This window comes from Elephantulus edwardii, unplaced genomic scaffold (genome assembly GCF_000299155.1).
Source record: "Elephantulus edwardii isolate Elephantulus edwardi_28Jun2011 unplaced genomic scaffold, EleEdw1.0 scaffold00256, whole genome shotgun sequence".
Lineage (NCBI taxonomy): Eukaryota > Metazoa > Chordata > Mammalia > Macroscelidea > Macroscelididae > Elephantulus > Elephantulus edwardii.
In genome coordinates this window covers 2,554,240-2,574,782 of record NW_006400006.1, presented here as the reverse complement: position 1 = coordinate 2,574,782, position 20,543 = coordinate 2,554,240, and the positions used below count along the sequence as shown (strand labels likewise).

General features: G+C 39.4%; 1 protein-coding gene across 4 annotated transcripts in view; it reads left to right on the top strand.

Moving 5' to 3' along the window:
• Positions 1-20,543, top strand: part of GRIK1 (glutamate receptor, ionotropic, kainate 1) — a 775,818-nt gene that overhangs the window by 564,818 nt on the left and 190,457 nt on the right. For all 4 annotated transcript variants that reach the window (XM_006899417.1, XM_006899415.1, XM_006899414.1 and 1 more), the window contains exon 7: positions 18,307-18,450. In XM_006899417.1, the coding sequence (XP_006899479.1) occupies positions 18,307-18,450 (144 nt within the window). The remainder of the gene's footprint in view (positions 1-18,306; positions 18,451-20,543) is intronic.

The window sequence follows — 20,543 nt, the reverse complement described above, 5'->3', positions numbered from 1 at the left end:
AGAGGTGCACGATTCGAATCCACCAGGTGCTTTGCCGGGGAAGGAGGGGCAATCTCCTCCTGTACCAGTCAGATCTGATTTGACGGTACACGCACACAAAAATAATAAAATAAAATTTAAAAAAAAAATTTGTATTTCAAGTTCCCTGATTGCACTTGACTCAGATAAAGCAATTGAAAAGAAAAAGACAGCACTAAATGAAGACAAAGTGCAGACCAAAAGAAAGTGGAGTTAAGAAAGTTTTCACCTATAGAATGCAGCCTTGGGAAGAAGAGGGAGAGGGAGCAGAGCATCTTTCCTAAGGAAGTGGTACAGAACCATCCTCACTTCTGAAGCTCAGCAAGCACTGCACGTGTGGAAAATGCCAGGTTTACACACACTCAGTGCACTCTGGACTTCGTGTCCTGGACAGGTACAGGTGCACCTCTGCAGACACTGACAGTGCTTAACACCAGCCATATGTCGCTCGGGAAGCAGATGTCAGGCTTGCCTCCTGACAAGGCAGAGGTACTTGACTGAACAGATAAACTGAAAATTGCCTCATCAAAGAGCTTCTGGCTAACATCATTTGTCATTTGTTGTCAAGTGTGTCTACCTTCACTTTATTTTCTCTAATGAACCTCCCTGTGTGGTGAAGAGAGTAGCATAAAAAGAAAAAATAAAACAACAACAACAACATTCTGTGTAGGAAGAGTGTCATCTAAGGAGAAAGATATTGAGAATGCAGACAGGTAATAGCATCTTAAATTGTCATAGTATTTCATTCTCTGTTCCCATCACCGGGAGAAACACTTTTCGTTTTAAGATGCAATTTACCGATAACCAAAAGATATCATCTCCAGGGAAATGAACTTGCCATTCCTTTTATTTTTCTTCCTTTTTCCTCCATTGAATAAATATGAAAAAGAAGAAATGAATGAAGAAGCTCTGGATGAATTCTGTGTTTGAGATCCTTGACTGTTTTTCAAACCTGAAATTGCTCTTGAAACATTATGAAGTGATCACAGAGATAATGATGGAAAGTATTTTGGTACAAATGAACCATGGTGTGATTTGAAGTATTACTTTGAATAAAAACAAATGGAGAACATCCATGGAAATACTAGACTTAGGAAATGGTTATGGAAAGACAGGGAGAAGGGAGAGAGAACAATTGAAGGGGAAAGAGATAGAGAAAGGAAGTCAGTATGCTAGCTTTTCCCTTTTTTACTTGTATTTATATTCCAGTGAGTTCAAGTATGGGTAAAAAAATCCTCTGTCTACCTCTCTAGTTCCAAGACTTCTGGCATAGAATGAAAATACAATCCTTTTTGGAGCTTATTAAAACAACAACAGCAACAACACCACACACACACACACACACACACACACACACACACACACACACACCTGACTTAGGAAGTATCGATCAGAGTATAACTTTTCGAAGCAATGTTAACACAGATTGTAGATTTGTGGCAAACAAACATTCATTCATCTCAAGTATGGCTTAATTATTTTTTTAAGTGCTTGATATGTTTGATTATTTAGAGCTGACAGGAAAGCTTGCGCATATCGACTGAGGTGAAGACCATTGAACAGGGGAGTTCTGCAGTTTACACCCAATGACACACCTGCACTACTTAGAGCTGCGGCAGAGCCTGCACAAAGTGGGTGCACCGGATAGGGACCACAGGAAAGCCGAGTGTTAACTGGCAAGAGAGGGGCTCTTCTGCCTGGAGCTGTTACTGAGAGAGGGTCTGAACAAAGTCATTATGCAGTTACCATTATGACAAAACAGAAAATGGTGCTATGAATCAGATCTGACAAGGATAAATCATCAGAGTCCAATGAAATGAATTGGAGTGCTGTTGCTGTTTTGTGCTGTCAAGTTGCCTATGACTCATAGCGACCCTATGAACAGCAGCTCTGAACCTTGCCCTATGCTGAGCCAACCTCCCCATTTCTGACACATTTGACCTCATTCATTGCTAAGGTCACTGTGTCAATCCAGCTAACCAAAGGTCTTTCTCTTTTCTGCTGACACTCTACCTTTCCAAGCAAGATGATTTTCGCCAAGGACTGGCCCCTCATGAAAATATGCTCAAAGTATGTGAGATGGAGTTTCACCATCCGTGCCTCCAAGTGAGAAGCACTCTGATTTCACTTTCTCTCGGATAGATCTGTTTGTTCTCTTGAGAGTCTGTGGCATATTCGATACTCTTTTCCAGCACCATAATTCAAAGGCACCAATTCTTCTGTTATCCTTATTCATTGTTCAGCTTTTAGAGGCATAGCAAGCAATTGAACAGACCGTGGCCGGGATCAGGCACATCTTGGTCTTTAGATTGTTATTATTGCTTTTTAGCACTCTGGAGAAGTCTGTAACAGCATGTTTTCCCAAGGCAACTCATCTTTTAATGTATTGACTGCTGGGGCCAAGGGTGGTGTGGGATCCAAGTAAGATAAAATCATTAACAGCCTTAATCCTTTCTCCATCTATCATGATCTATTGCCCCTGTGATGAGGATTTTTTGTTTTCTTTTTTCTCTTCTTATCTTCTTGATGTTAAGATACAATCTAGGGGAGCTCTGGTGGCCTAGTGGCAAGAAGCTGCACTGCAATCCCAGAGGCGCATGGTTCGAATCCACCAGATGCTCTGCTGGGAAAGGAGGGACAATCTCCTCCTGTACCAGTCAGGTCAGATCTGATGGTACACAGACACACACACACACACACAAAATAATAATAAAAAAATTAAAAAAAAAGATACAATCTATACTGAGGTCTGTAGTCTTTGATCTTCTACAGCAAGTTCTTCAAGTTGTCCTCGTTTCTGGCAAGCAAGGTTGTGTCATCTACCTAACACCGGTTTTTGATAAGTCTTCATCTGATCCTGATGCCACACTCTTCTTTGTAAAATCCAGTTTCTCAAATGAGTTGTTCAGCATATAGATTGAATAGGTATGGAAAAAAAGATACATCCCTAACAAACATCTTTATTGATTTTGAATCGTGGAGTATTCCTTTGCTCTCTCCAGACAACAGCATCTTCGTCTAGAAATAGGCTTCACATGAGCACAGTCAAGTGGGTCTTAAAAATAAGGCCCCAGAAATTAATGGAATATCAGCTGATACATCCCTACAAACAGATGCAGCCCTGGATGTGTGCACCAGCTTGTGACAAGAAATGTGGAGAACAGCTACCTGGAAGAGATTCATTTTTCTTTCTTCTTATTCACCAAGAAAGATGTCCTTACAGAATGTGAAAATTATCTGACAATATCATGAATATATAAAATGGGTTGTTGTTGTTGTTAAGTGTCACCACATCAAGTATGAGTTCTAGCAACCCTATGACCAACATATCTGAACCCTTTCATATTCTGTGCCATCCTTCTCATCCCTGACACATTTGAAGCCCTTGCCACACTGTATTGATCCATCCAGTTGAACATCTTCCTATCCTTCACTGACCTTCCATCGTTCCAAGTATGATGTCCCTTTGCAAGGAATAGTGTCTCCTAACAACATTTTCATAGTATGTGAGACATAGCTTGGCAATTCTTACCTCCAAAGAGCACCATGGTTACACCTTATTCAAGACAAATCTGTTCGTTCTTTTAGAAGTCCAAAGGATATTCAGTACTCTCAGACAATATTTGTTGTTGTTGTTGTTGTTGTTGTTGCTAGGTGCCATTGAGTCGCAGATGACTCACAGCAACCCTATGAATGAAAGGTCTGGTCTGAGCACTGTTCATAGATTTTCCGGAGGCAAGCCATTTCAGAAGTGGAAGCCACTCCTGCTTCCAAGCTTATTTTAATCGGAAAGCTCCACCAAACACTGTCCACCATGGGTAACCATTAACACATTTGGCACATCAGTGTCATAGTGTTTAGCATCACAGCAACCATGAGTTACCTCTCTGTACAGCAATGCACAGAGCAGTGCCACCTAGAAGAATGTTTGACAGAAACAAACAAACAAACAAAAACACAACAACAACCCAAAAAACAAACAAACAAAAAGTCCACAACAAGAATTTGAACCAGGCCTGAGGGCCACAGATTAAAATCACCTACCTTGGGGTTGGTAACATAACTTTTTGTCCACTAGGCCAACATAGCTCTCTCTATGTTGTTGTTGTTATTGTTGTTAGGTACCGTCAAGTTGTAGATGACTAATAATAGTGACTCTATGAATGAAAGACCTGAGCACTGTTCATAGAGTTTCCGGAAGCAAGTCATTTCAGAAGTGGATGCCACTCCTGCTTCCAAGCTTGTTTTAATAGGGAAGCTCCACCAAACACTGTCCACCATAGGTAACCATTATCACATTTGGCACATCAGTGTCACAGTGTTTAGCGTCACATCAGATGCATAGATGGTGATTTAAAGGATCATGGATTGACTCATGTGCACCTTTGTCTTTAAACTGACATCATTGCTCTTTTGAATTTTGGAAAGGTCCCTGACAGCAGCATTTCCCAGTGTTATATCTCTCTTAATCTCCTGACTGCTAGTACCATGAATGTTGATTGTGGATCCAAGTAAGTAAGATGAAATAGTTTACAATTTCAATCTCTTCTCCAACATAATATTGCTTTTTGGCCAAGTGGTGAGGACCTTTGTTTTCTTGATGTTAAGGTGTAATCATTACTGAAGACCGTGTAGAACAGCTATATTTACGCCATCTCCACTCATAGTCAGATAAAGGGTATACAATGCTAATCCCACTACAATCATCATGTAAATACTTCGAAATTCATCATGTTAAGCATAATCTTGACTTCCATTTATCTAAAATCCCCATTTGCTCTTAAGTGTTTCCTTTGTCTCTTTGTTTGGTGGTAGTGATGGCTGCTTTAAGTCAGTTCTTGACAGACTCGTTGACAGAGCAGCCTCCCCTGTGTCAGGATAGATCCAGTGCTCCAGATGATCTTTAAAGCTGTGAAGCTTCACAAGCAAATAGTGACACCTTGGCTTATCTTTTCAAACACCTCCAGACAAGTGTGAACATCAACCGTCCAGCTAGTACCCAAGTCTCTAAACACAGGTGGGGCTAATTTTGGCAAGTAGATGTTAACAGTTCTAGTTTGCTTGGCTCTATAATCAACACTGTGGGTTCCTGCGGCCAGGAAATCAAAAGATGAATTGCATTGGAAAAGTTGGTCATCAGAGACCTTTTCAGAGTATTAAAGAGCAAAGATGTCAGTCTGAAGACTAAGGTGTGCCTGATGAAGGCCATAGTCTTTGCAATTGATTGTTCTGCATCAGAGAGCTGGACTATGACAGGGGATGATACAAAGAGAATTGATGCCTTTGAGCTGTGGTGCTGGAGAAGAGTGTTGAATATACCATGGACTGCCAGGAGAACAAACAGGTTTGTCCTAGAGAGGGTGAAACCAGGTTTCTCCTTAGAGGCAAGGATTCTGAAGCTTCATCTGACATAGTCTGGACATGTTGCAAGGAAGAACAAGTCCTTGGAGAGGGACATCATGCTTGGAAGGGTGAAGAGACAAGAGAAAGAGAAAAAGAGGAAGACCATTGATGAGATGGATTGATTCAGTGACTGGGGTAATGAGGGTAGGTGTGTCAGAGACAGTAAAGTTCGTACAGGATAGAGCAGGTTTCAGGGCGATTGTCCATAGGGTTGTTATGCGTCACAAGTGACTCAACAGTACATAACAACAACAGAAACTGAATCAAGGAGAAATTAGAGGGCATGTAATAGGACAAACAATAGGTCCTTATTGAGCCAAAAAAATCCACTCAAGTGCCAAAGTTCAATTCTAACATCTCTTCCCCATTTCTTTGAGTCTGTTGATCTCAGACCCTGCCTCTCTCTTTTGCTGTTCCCATTAAGTAGAGGTTTTCCCACCTCCCAGATATTTGTATTTCTGGCATCCTACTGTTTTCAAGACTTGTTGAAATGCAACTTTAATGGAAACATCTTCTTTGAAGGCCCTTCCTAATATAAAAATCCCTAGCCTTATTCTTTTTTCTCCCCTTCTAGCTTTCATTTTCTTTATCACCTTTGTTATCACTACATACAATTTGATCTCTTATATGTTCACGGCTACCTCCAAAGGAATATAGAATCCATGAGGACACCGTCATTTTTTTTCTTTTTTTTACAAAACACTAGAAACTGCTACCCCCAAGTAGCCTCTCAGTAAATATGAATTTAATAAATGGATTTATGTATATAATAAGTATTATGTTAAACGTTCACTAAGATCCAAGATGTTAAATGAGAAGGATTACTATAGCCCCTTGAAAGTTTTGTAAAAGGCCAGAAAGAGTTCCACAAAATAAATGATACATATCATTTTAGAAGCTAAAGATGATTTGAAAGTGATAGTCTTAGACTCCTGTAAATGTTTAAGTAATATCATTGTTATGGTGGTCTAGTGGCAAGAAGTTTCGCTGCAATCATGAAGGCAAGTGGTTTGAGGCCCCTGGCTGCTCCAAAGGAGAAGAATAGGCAATCTCCTCCCATGCGATTAACTGCCTCTGTCAACCCACCAGAGGGTCAGCTATGTGTCATGTCTGACTCTATGGTACACAGCAACAACAATAACAACAACAACAACAAATTGTATTCTCCAAAATTACATGCATTTCCTTACTATTTTGCAATATTAATTTGCTTATAGACCTCTAAACTCAGCTTGTTTTAATGTATGCCATCTTTTTTTCTAGATACTAGTATGAATCTATAACAGAATTTCTTTAAAAGCATTTAAAAATCCCTGTGTTTTTCCTTTTTATATACTTACTTATTTTATTCATCAAAAATGGTATTAAATATATCTCACAAATGAATATATTAAAAATATCTTCGAAAACATTATTACTTGTGAAGACACAATCAGAACTGAAAACAGAGCAATAAGTTATATCCACACCCCCAAAAACATTTTAACTTCTGACTGAACTTTAAAAATAGCATTCAATTGAGTTAATTAAGATTTTTACTGAGTCAATAAAGTCCAAAAGCAGTGAAGCATATTACCAAAATTCTCTGGACATTATAATAAAGACCATGTTCTAAGAAGCAAAAGATTAACTAACTCAGTAGAAATTTTGAACAAATTTGCAAAAATCAACTTTGTTCATTTTTATTAATCTATAAATTTTCCTCAGTGCCTGAATCAATGTAATCCCTTGGTTTTCAGACAGACTAGGCTGAAGGGGTGGGCCATTCTCAGATGGATGCTTCTCTGATTATGGACCAATATGGTCCATGATTCAATAGAGTGTATGAGGAATGAGTGTGACAAAACATTGATCAGGCACCTATCTTTCCAGGCCTTCTAAAGTGTTTGTATTACAAAGTAAACTCTGGTGGTTTAGCCTTCCGTATTAGACATGAGAACTTCCCGTCATTACAATCTACAGGTAGACATCTTTGAGTCTGCCCTTTGAGTGTCCACTGCTATTCGCTCATGAAATCCTTGTGTAGCTGGGTTCAGGGGAAGAACCAAGACTTCACCCAAGGAAGGTCTGGGTTTTAATTTCTTTCTGTCTAGGTAACCTGCCTAACTAGGGCACCTGACCGGTGCTATTTTACTAGTGTACAGTCAATAAAAAAGAGAAAAGGTATTTATGAGATAGCAAGAAGGTCAAAGTATAGCTCATATGTTTTCACATTCTTTTGTTTGGATGTGTAGCCCAAGATGACTTGTGACTGGAACCTGTGTGACCATGTATGTTCATTGTATCATTCAGGTCTCTTTTCCAACTCTACGCATGATCTTCCTTCCTAATCTTTATTTTCTCTTTTCAAAACCAGTAAGTGTTAATTAAGCTGCCCCAAATGCCATCTTTTGCTGTATTTGCTAGCTTATTTACTTAATGGGTTGGTTGGGGGAATGGAGGTGGTTATGAGTGTATAGTAATATCTCTGCTACCTCTGTCAGGCCATTTCCAAGGACAGGTTTTCTCTATATCCTGAGGGTTACGTGTTTAGAAGTTTCCCTCTTACCACTTTGGTCCTTCAGCAGCATACACCCCCACAAGACCATCCATTTAGCCAACAATCCTCTAGGCAAAACACTAGCCTCCCCATCTTTCTAGAAAACTTTATTAACTTTATAACGCTCATCTAAAGGAAAAAAAATTGAATGAGTTCATATTAAGTGGGGGATCCTCTACTTAGTATGAACCAGTTAGACTCCTTTTTTGAGAAATGTCTCTTGCATGAAATTTTGGAATTAAATAGAGACATATGTTAGCAATGAGACTGCTCTCTCTCTCTCTCTCTCACACACACACACAGAGAGAGAGAGAGAGACAGACAGACAGACAGACAGACAGACAGACAGAGAGACAGAGAGGGAGAGAGAAGGGGAGTTATCCAGAAATATGGCCCCTTTAAGAAATTGTCCTGTCCACTTAGGACATGCTTGAATACTTCCAGTATGAGAATTTTACTCTTATTTTTCTAAGATATGGTCTCCTTTTAAAGCAGCCAGCTCCCCTAATATTTCCCCTCCAACAGTTACATACCAGGAAGGCCTGGGGACTCTACAAGACCATATAGTGTAGTTTGTACATCTCTATAAGGTAAAGTAACACCTCATTGAATATATAGTACAAGGTATCTGAAAAGATCACCTTCAAGTCAAATAATTCACTGCAGTTCCATAAGTATATTGTTGTTGTTTTGTGCCATCAAGTCAACTACAACTCATAGTGACCTTTGAACAATAGATCACAACTTTGCCCTCTCTGATGCCATACTTATCTCTGATATCTTCTTCATAAGTGTGTTGTTGCTAGGTGCCATTGAGCTGAGTATGATCCACAGTGACCCTATGAACAAAAGATCTGAACCCTGTTCCATCCTGTACCATTTTCACACTTTCTGACCCACAAGAACCCATTGCAGCAGTCACCATATCAATCCACCTGCTTGAGGGTCTTCCTCTCCATTACCATCACCCAACCTTCCCAGAATCATGTCCTTCTCCAAGGAATAGCACATGTACAAAGTATGTGAGGCGAAGGCTCAACATTGTTGCCTCAAAAGAGCCCTCCAACAAATACCAATTCCGTTTTTTAACAAGATGAAAAAGGCAATTTCCAATTTAACCAGGAATGCAAAGAGACCTCAAATAAGCAAAGCAATTCTGAAAGAGAGAAACAAGACAGGAGGCATCTCGTTCCCTGATCTCATATCCTACTACACAGCCATGGTACTGGTACAGTGACACACAGAGAGATCAATGGCATTTAATTGAGAACCCAGAAATCAGCTCAACTATCTATGGCCAATCTATAGCAAAGGAGATGAAATCAGTTAAGCGGGTAAATGAAGCCTCTTTAACAATGGGCATTGCCAAAATTGCAAAACCACCCATAGGAAACTCAAGCAGGACCTACACCTCACACCATACACAAAAATCAACTCAAAGTAGGTCAAAGACCTGTGAGTAAAATCAAGAACTATAAGCTTCATCAGAGAAAAGCTTGGAAGAACATGAATAGTCATCCAAGAATACTGAAAAACCTACAACCAGGAGAGAATAAAATAGAAAAATGGGATCTTCTAGGAAACAAATCCCTGTGTACATAAAACAACAACAACAAACCCCGAACAAAAAAAATGGAAAAACAAACCAAACTTCTCCAACAGGGCAAAAAGGAATACCACAGACTAGGGAAAAAATATTTGGTAATTGTATGTCTGATAAAGGACTGATATCTAGAATTTATAGAATACTCCAGCATCCCAACACGTAAAGGTAAACAACCCAAATGCAAAATAGATGGAGGATATGAAGAGACACTTCACAAAAGAAGACATCCAGGTGTCAAACAAATGCATGAAGAAAAGTTCAAAATCCCAAGCTCTAAGAGAGATGCAAATCAAAACAATTATGAGATATTATCTCATCCCAGGATAGCAAAGTTCAACAGAGCAGCAAATGACAAATGCTGGTGAGGTTATGGAGAAGTTGGAACACTTATTCACTGTTGGTGGGAGTATAAAATGGTGCAACCACTCCGGAAAGTACTATGGTGCTTTCTCAAAAAGTTGGAAATAGAAATATCATTTAACTCAGCAATTGCACTACTGAGATTATACACTAACAAAACCAGAACTGCCACCCAAACAGATATATGCATGCCTATGTTTATTGCTGCATTGTACTCTATAGCAAAGAGATGGAAACATCCCAAATGCCCATCAACAAATGAATGGATAGAGAAGCTATGGTATATATTCACACAATGGAATATTACAAAGCACTGGAAAACAAGTAACTAATAAAATATTATATAAAATGAATGACTCTGGGGATATTATGCTGAGTGAAATATCTCGGTCACAAAAGGACAAATATTACATAATGCCACTGTTATAAAACAGGACTGACGTAAGGGTTGAGAGAACACTAAGGAAAGAGAGGATAAATAATGTACATTGCATTGAAACAGATTAGGGAAAGAACTGTTTAAAAGGTATATATGATTAGCTATTATTTGCATGGGAACAGTCCAGAACAAGAGGTGCATAACAAAGTGGACTGGAGGGATGGGGAAAGGGAGGAAATTGTGCAACGATCAAAGAATTTTTTTAAAAGAAAATGAACTGTGTCAGTAGGAAGGAAAAACGTTCAACAATGAATGAATAGAAATCCAAGTTCTCGATAAACTATCGTTAAAATCTCAATTAAAAAATTGAAAAAAACATCTACAACCAGGAGAAGATAAAATAGATGAATGGGACCTTCTAAGAATCAAATCCCTATGCACATCCAAAAACTTCTCCAACAGGGTAAAAAGGGAAGCCACATACTGGAAATAAGTATTTGGCAATGATATGTCAGATAAGGGACTTATATCAAGAGTTTGAGCACCAAAACAAGATAAAGGTAAACAATCCAATAGAAAAATGGCCACAGGATATGAACAGACACTTCACCAAAGAAGACATTCAGATGGCCAACAAGCATTAAGAAATGTTCAAAACCCCTAGCTCTAAGAGATGCAAATCAAAACAACTATGAGATATCATCTCACCCCAGTCAGAATAGCAAAATTTAACAGAACAGTAAGCAACAAAGGCTGGCAAGGTTGTGGAGAAACTGGAACACTTATTCACTGTTGGTGGGAGTGTAAAATGGTGCAACTGCTCTGGGAGACGGTGTGGTGCTTTCTCAAAGAGAGATACCATTTGTCCCAGCAATTCCACTACTGGGAATATACGCCAAAGAGACCATAACTGCCACCCAAGCAAATAAATGCACACCCATGTTTATTGCAGCTTTGTTCAAAATAGCAAGGAGTTGGAAACAACCTAAGTGCCCATCAACAAACAAATGGATAGAGAAGCTGTGGTATATTCACACAATGGAATACTACGCTGCATTGAAAACTAAGGAACTCATGCAACATTATTCAAAATGAGTGACCCTGGAGGACATAATTCTGAGTGAAATATCTCAGTCACAAAATGACAAATATTGCATAGTGCCACTGTTGTAAAACAGCACTGACATCGGGATTTGGGGGAGACTTAGAAAGATAGGATAAATAATGTATACTGCATTGAAACAGATGAGGGAGAAAACTGTTTAAAAGGGATAGGTGATTGAGTATTATTGTGATGACAGGAGTCTAGAAAGATGGCTATGTAGTGGAGTGGACCTCAGGGGAGGGATTGTAAAACAATGAAAGATTTTTTCTTTTACTTTTGAAAAAGTGTACTGGGGGGGAGGGGTGGGCAGGGAGAAAAATGTAACAATGAATGAATGGAAATCCAAAGTCTCTGTAAATTTTCATAAAAATTAATAATAATAATAATTTTTAAAAATTGTAAAAAACAAAAAAAAAAACAACCAAAAACAACTCAAGCTGCACCCTTTCTAAGACATATCTGTTTGTTCTCTTGGCCATCTATGGGATGTTTAGTGTTCTTCTCCAACACTATAGGCCAAATGCATCAATTCTTTTTCTGTCATCCTTATTTATTTTCCAGCTCTCTGATGCGTAGCTAGTAATCGGAAAGACTATGACTGAATCAGACGCACCTTAGTCCTCAAACTGACATCATTCCATCTCAATAATTTTGAAAGGTCTCTAACTGCAGATTTTCCCAGTGCAGTGTACCTTCTTATTTCCTGATTGCTGGTAACAAGTTTGTTAATTGTGTATCCACGTAAGATGAATTTGCTGACAGTTTCAATCTCTTCTCTATCCACCAAAATGTTGCCTTTTGGTCCAGTGGTAAGACTCTTTATTTTTTAACATTGCGATGAAATCTATATGAGTGCATTCCTTGATCTTCTACAAGTGCTTCAAGTCCTTCTCACTTTTAGGAAGCAAGGTTGTATCACCTGCATAACGCAGGTTATTGATAAGTCTCCCTCTGATCCTAATGCCATTCTCCTCTTCATAGAGTCCAGTTTTAGAAGATTTAGAAGAAGTCATGGAATCAAGGATATCATTGCTGATGTCAGAGGCATCTTGGGTGAAAGTAGAGAATCCCAGAAGAATGTTTATTTGTTCTTTATTGACTATGCAAAGACATTTGACTTTGTAGATCATAACAAGTTATGGATAATATTGAGAAAAATGGGAATCCCACAGCCCTTAATTGTGCTCATTAGAAACCTGTACCTGGACCAGGAGGCTGTTGTACAAATACAGCAGGGAAACACTGCAAGATTTAAAATAAGGAGGAGGGTGTCATGCGTGTAGCCTTTCATCCTACCTATTCTTCATAAGTATAGCTAAATTTTTTCAGCAAAAGGATCTGATTAAAATCAACAAAAGAAAGAGATTCCAAGAGCAGAATTCAGATAGAAACCTGCGGTCAGGGGCTTCCAGTTGTTCTTTCTTGGTAGAGTCATATACTTTATGCTTAATTCTCTCTGTACCTTCGAATGGCCACATGCAGATAAGATTACCAAACAGGAAAGCTCACCTAAATCTCACCTAAATCTCAGGACAACCACTTGTCCTCGAGTCAATTCCAACTAATGGCTACCCCCATTTAAGTCAGAGATGAACTATGCTCCAGAGGATTTTCAATAGTTGATTTTCCCCCAAAAGCAGATTATCAAGGATTTATTCTAAGTGCCATGTGGACTCCCCTTCAGATTTTTGTTGCTAGGTGCTATAGAGTTTATTAAGATGCATAGTGACCCTGTTAAAGAACAGGCCTGAACTCTACCCTATCCTGTGCCATTCTGATGATCACCTACTCTTGCTTAAGTCCATTAATTCAGCTTGTCAATCCATTTATTGACAGTCTTTTTTCTGTTGCTGCTCCTTTACCTTTCCTAGTACAAGTCCTTTTTCCAAAGCTAGCCCCTCTTGACAACATGCCCAAAGGATATGAAACTTTTTGTTAACAGCTGAGTACAATAACTGCTGATGTCACCCAGGGACCACCAGGTTTCTTGGTACACCAGGTTTCTGTTAAGGCACAGATAGCCCATGTGGTTTACCTTACTTATTTAGCATGCAAGTCTTACAGAGTTCAAGCTGATACAATATTGCTCAAGGCCCCAGGTAAGCAATCATCATAAATTACATCATTGGCATAGTCTGATATAGACCAAGGGTCCAGGCATACAGACACATGATCAGGTAGGATATTCCAAAGGCTTAGAGGCAATTTCCCCCGCCCCAGTTAAAGACTTGTCTTTTACTTGCAATGCATAGGATTTGACTCCCCCACACTTTCTTTACTGCACATTTTTATTTTTTTTCAATAACCAGAATTCAGTGCACTGGGGAGAAGTTTGCTTTCACTATGTTTATTTCATGATCTATGTTGTGGTAAAAATACATTAGGTTTAGATGTAAGTGGATACAAGCAAAGTTATTTTTAAAGACTTTCTTAGGGGCATTGAGCAATGTGGTTTCAGCCACGCTTTTGATATAAATAAAATGTGAACATAAACACATTTGGGAGAAAAACATTTGAAACATAAGCCAATTTTCTTTTACATTCACCTAAAATGACATGAGTTGCTTTTGGTAAGCAGGTTTCCAGCACAAGCCTGAAAAGGGGAAGAAATTAGGTGGCAGTTTATTAGTTCTTAGAATCCCACTCTTGATTCTATATTCACAGCTACCTTGTATAACAGATTTGAACTGCCCCTATGGTTTTCAATAGAAGCATACATTTTTATGGAAGCAGACTACATTATTTTCGCTGGTGGGTTCAATCCAGTGTCTTAACTGCAGTGCTGACAGAGTGATAGGAAATACTTCTTATAACTGATAAGACATTTCATGTCAAGGGAAATATTTTAGAATAATCTGTTATATAAAAGTCCCTGGGTGGTGCAAATGTTAATGCCCTCAGCTGCTAACTCTCAAGTTGGAAGTATGAATGGTCAGAGGTGCCTCTGTAAAAAGTCTATGTACTTTGAAAAACATTAACATTGACAATTCTATGGAGTACAGTTATATTTTGACACACCGGAGGTTATATCAGTCAGAATTGATTGATGTGTGTGTGTGTGTGTGTAAGAGAAAGATAGAGAGAGAAGGAGGAGGGAGAAAAGGGAGGGGGAAAAAAGAAGGTTCTATTTTCCATTATTTTATTGCTTAGTTGAATGGAAGGTAGCATTGTGATTGTAGAAAAGCCATAAACTGAGTTCATTAAAAAGCAAAACTGTTTGCATTTGATTCCTAATCCTTATAAGACTTTTCCAAAATCAATCAATCAATTAATAAATATATGTGCATATTTTTAGTATATTCTAGTCCTACATTATATAGATAAACCAACCTTGCTTACTGAAATTAAGAACCTGAAGTACTTACTGTAAAAGATCAGAAACTACAGCCTTCAATATAGATTGCATCTCAACATTATGAAAACAAAGGTTCTTACCACTGAGCCAGAGAGAACATAATGATAGGTTGAGAAATGAACTGTGGAAGATTTTACCTTACTTAGACATTATCAACACCCTTGATACAAGCAGTCAAGAGACCAGGAGATATATTGCTCTGGGGAAGACCACTGTCAGGGACCTCTCCAAAACATTGAAGAGCAATGTTAATTTGAACACTAAGGTGCACCTGATTCAGACCATGATTGTTTCAATCACTTGGCATCTGAGAGCTGGGAAATGAATAAAGATGACAGAAGAAGTAGTGATGCCTTTGAGCTGTGGTGTTGGAGAAGAGTATTGAACATCTTAGGAACTACCAAAAGAATGTACAGGTATGTCATGGAATAGATATATCCAGGGTGCTTCATCTCTCCTAGTTTAGATATGTTGTTAGTAAAGGCTATTTCTTGGGAAGTGATCTCATGCTTGGAAAGGTGGACAGTCAGTTAGAGAGGGACACCTGTGGGGTGGATTGACGTGTTGATTGCAGTAATGGCCTCAGGTGCATCCGAGATGGTGAGGATGGCACAGAATAGGAGAGGATTCATATCTGTTGTTTATAGGTTCACTATAAGTCATATTCAGCTTGATAGCACTTAAGAACAACAGTTTGGAGACATCCTTGACAGCACATTTTCCCAATGCAACACATCTTGATGACTAGTACAAGGGTGTTGATTGTGGATCCAAGTAAGATGAAATCATTGGCAACCTCAACCCTTTTTAATTTTTCATGATGCTGTTTATCATTTACCACTGCTGAAAATTTTGTTTTCTTGATGTTAAGATGTAAATTATTTTGAAATCTGTAATCTTTGATCTTGTACACCAAGCATTTTAAGTCCTCATGACTTTCAGCAAGCAAGGTTGTGTCATCTGCATAATTGTTGATGAGTTTTCCTTTAATCCTTACACCTCATTTTTCTTCAGCTTCTTTGATAATTTGTTCAGCATACAGATTGGAATAGGTCTGAAAAAAGTGACAGCCCTGATGCAAGAATGGCTGTTCTAAGATTAAAGTGTGTGCACTCTAAACCATGGTCTTTTCAATTAGTTCCTGTGCATCTGAAAATTAAACGATAAATAAAGGGGGATAGAAGGGAAACCTGTGCCTTTGAGTCATGGTGTTGGAGAAGAGCATTTCTTATCACATTAACTGTCAAAAGAAAAAAAGTGTCTTGGAGAAAGTGTAACAAAGGTGCTCCTTAGAGGCAAAGATGTTTTACCAAACATCTCTAATACTTTGGGCATGTTGTTGTTACGTTGGTATGGACCATTGAGTTATAACTGATCCATAGCTCACCGTCTAGTGGGTTCTCAGACAAAGTAAATCACATGGGATGAGATTGCCTGTCTTTCTCCCACAGAGAAGCTGGTGGATTAGAACCATATGCTTTTGGGTTGCCAATGCAGCTCTTTACCTTTAGGTTATCAGATCTCTCTTTGAATATATTGCTAAGAGGGGGGTCAATCCTCGGAAAAAGACTTTATGCTTGGAAAGGTGAAGGCTCAATGAAAGAGACAAAGACTTTCAACGAGATAGATTGATACAGTGACTGTAAAAAATCGGCTCTAATATATCAGTGATAAGGAAGATGCCAATCCATTGCTCATTATCTATCTAGTCAACTTGAGGGCACATAACAACAACTCCTAAAAAGGCTGTCTGTCTTAATGTATGGTGCACCTTTCTATGCATAAAAAAAACATTAAACAAGTATTTCCAGAAACATTGAAACAGCTTTCATATAGTAGCATAGGAACATTAATGATATTTTCATGTGTTACAAAGTAGTGACCATTGATCATGAGTCATTGTGTATACATTAAGTTGTTAATATAATAGGCTTTGTAGGACTTGATTTATAAGTAATGGTTATACTTAAATTGGATGTTCATAACCTGAGATTTGTTTGTAATTTTCGGGGAGAAACCCAAACCCCAAACTTACAGAGGGGAACTCTGGTGACATAGTCCATAGGGAGTTAGGCAGTTAAGGCAAAGGCCATGTTCTCTAGTGGTTTGAATCCCCCAGTGGTTCTGTGAAAGAAAGATGAACAATCTCCTGTCACCTGACTGACTGCTTTGGAAATTCAGTGGAGGGGTTAGCTGTGAGTAACTTCCTACTCAATGCCAGTGAAACAGACTGCCACATCTTTCCCTAGCTGACTTGCTAGTGTGTTCAAATTACTGACCTTTTGATTAAAAGGTGGGTGCTTTAGTCATTGTGTCACTAGGACATGTATGCTTTATTATAGTTTTCATTCTATAACTTGGCTACCAGTGTTGCCGTCATTGTTGTAATTATTGGCTATGTGTACAGCCCAACATGTATCAATACTATGGCTGAAGACCAACTTTTCCACATAAAAAATTGATTCATCTATGTGTACTGGTTTTTTGGATAAGAGAGTTGCTGATAATTTCAAATGAAGGAATGTATTTGACCTTGCCATGGAAACTCTCAAGTAAAATGTGATGCTACTATAAGATTTTTGCCCCTAAAATAATCACCAAACCAAATAAACCCAATGCCAATGGATCAATTCAAATCCATACAGACTGACTAAAATAGAGTAGAACTATCCTTAGAGACTCCAAGTCTAGAATATTTACAGAGGCGCCATGCCTCATCTTTCTCACCAAGCGTGGCTGGTGAGCGTGATTAGTAACTGTGTGTTTTAACCACTGCACTTCCAGGGATCCTCAAAATAGATCACAGAAAAATGTGTTTTATGAGATGATTAAAGCATTATGTGAACTTTCACAAATGAGAGAAATTTAATGAAAAGGCGTAAGAGTGAAATGCTCAGACCTCCCAAAAGAAGCCCCATTTTCAATCTCTATTTTGAAGGTTCACACTGGCAAACGTAGAAACAACCTGAGTAAGTGTCACGTCTCTGTTCTTGAGTCTCTCTGATCTGAGGTTGAACGTGATTTATACCTTCAACCTTCTTGACTACACAGAGAATGGAAGTGACCAACGCAAGTATTCTTATCTGCAAATCACCTGCCAGTTATATTTGCAACAATATTTTTCTACTAAATGCTAACAAGTGAAGAGATAGATAAATCAATACACGTAGAAACTAAGGCATAAACCTGCTATTGACATATTGACATTTAGTCTCTTCTAGCTCAATATAATTGATCTTAACACGGTACTTAACCTACAGACATTTCAACAGTATCTACTCTCAGAATTAAGTCTTTGTGGCTGACCCGAGCTGCTTTTCTTTTCTGGTTTTTTTTTTTCTAAGAACTGGAAGTATAGCTGTTTCCAATTTACTCTGGAGTGTGAGGTATTATAACTACTGGAGAGTGAAAACTGTTCAACTGTAGTATAAATGGTCATTTAGATCAGACAGAGGTGAGCTGAGGAAGCAGGAAGAGTGATTAGGAAGGGAAGACAGCACGCGAAGGTGGAATTGAAGGTGTGGTGTGTTTTCTTCCGCAGACGGAAGCAGCTCTGATGTATGATGCAGTGTACATGCTGGCCATCGCCTCCCACCGAGCCTCCCAGCTGACCGTCAGCTCCCTGCAGTGCCACCGACACAAGCCATGGCGCCTTGGGCCCAGATTTATGAAACTGATCAAAGAGGCAAGTGCTGCTGCTCTCAGTTCCCTTTGGCTTTGGTTCTGTTTCAATTGTTGCTTTGCTGTGATCCTTCCTACGTGGTTGATGTGTCTGTAAGGGAGGGGGAGCCATTGCCAAGCAGTACCAGCAGGGACTTCAGTGGTAAACGTGTCTTCAGAAAATTGCTGGGATGTTCCAGGGTGATAGTGAGCCAGTTAAAGTAACGTGTTGCTTATTGCTATTAAGCCACCTCTGATTCAGAGGTGCCCTGTGTAGAACAGAATAAAAAATTGTCCAGACCTTCATCAATTTTATGTTCCCCGGTATATTTGAGTTTGTTCCTTGGTAGGTTTGAATTTATTGTGGCTGTTGTGTTTCATGGAGTGTTTCCCTTCTTTACACGATGTTCTTTTCCAGTGACTAGTCTTTCCTGGCCACTCAAAGATGGGTGACTCTAATCCATGGCCCTCAGGCCTGTTTGTAATTGTTTGTGGTCAAGAATTCTTCCAAGTCATATAGCTATGGTGTGTCCATTTGCTGTACAGAGGTAACTCGTGGTTTCAGTGATGCTAAAAACTGTGACACTGATGTGCCAAATGCGAGAAATGGTTACCCATGGTGGGCAGTGTTTGTGGTGGAGCTCCCTGATTAAAACAAACTTGGAAGCAGGAGTAGCAACCACTTCTGAAATAGCTTGCCCCCCCAAACTCTATGAACCTGGAGAAAGGATGAAAGTTATACAGGCATTCAGGTCTTTTGTTAATAGGGTCACTATGAGTCACCTACGACTCAACGGCACTTAACAACAACAACAACAACAACAACAATTCTTTCCTGAGTGTATCATTACAGCAAACTAACAGACAGGTGGTGATCAAAGACGCTGCCTTAGAGTAACTGCACCCCTCTTTCAGAGAGCCCTGGTTGCCCAGTCCACAGGGAGTTGTACTACTGCCCCAAAGGCCAGCTACTCTGAGGCAGAAAGATGGGATTTCATGTTACCTGTTGCCCTCACCAGCTCTTGTCTCACTAATATGTAAGGAAAGCATGTGATTGCCCATCACACAGTCTGTTGAATCCAGGGGAGACTTGGTCCATAGTTGAAGACTATTATAGATAGCTCCCATGTGTTGTCCCCTTATCCCTAGACCTACTAAGGTTTAGATTACATATGACTGAATGAAAGACCATTTTCTCTTAATCACCTAGTGATTGTTTTGCTATTTTTTTATCTGTAAGTTAGCCTGAACATTCTTCTTATTGTTAGATGCTACTGAGTTGGTTCTGATTCATGGCGACCTCATGAACAACGGGATGGAAACTTGTCCATGCCTGTGTCACAAACTCTGTGCTGTAGCCATGATGTAAATCCATCTCATTGAGTGTCTTTGTTTCTTTCACTGACCTTCAAATTTTCCAAGCATGATGGCCATAAAAACCATGTAGTAGGCATGAATGCAACTGTATCTGACTTCCACCAATTCCACAAGGGAGAAGAGTTCCCATCTACAACATTTGACAGCACACAAGTGATTTTTCTAAGGGCAGACAGATATTACAGTTCCTGCACTTCCTTCTATCAATTCTGGTACAAACCATCCCTCCCAGGGCTGGTGAAAAGACTCTACTAAATGGCTGATAATCCATTGCAAAGACCACACAGAACTCACAGACTATATCTACAATCATGAGAGGTCTTAGGAGATTATCATTAAGGTAGGAAACAGTCACACTACAGTTCTTCCAGGACATCTCAGGTAGCTTATGGGCCCTCTGACCAACCTTTGGCTGTGGGCCAATGCAACACAGCTTCTTCGGTCCTCCTAATTATGGTATCTGCCCCTTGTCCTCCCCTAGCCTTTGATGAAGGGCCTAGGTTCTGACTCTCCAGGGTACCAGTTCCAGTTCAACTCTTTCTCACATCTGTCTCTGGTTCCTCATCACCTCTGTGTTTCCGTCGATAATGTTGTCACTCTGCTCCTTGTTCCAGTCTGCTGCACAAAAGAATGTTTTGCCCAAATGTATGTGTTGTGCTTCCTGTTTCTTCTTGCTTGGTGATAGCAAAAGTCCCCTTTTCTCTCCCTGAACCGCGTCAATTTAAGACTGTTGGAATGATG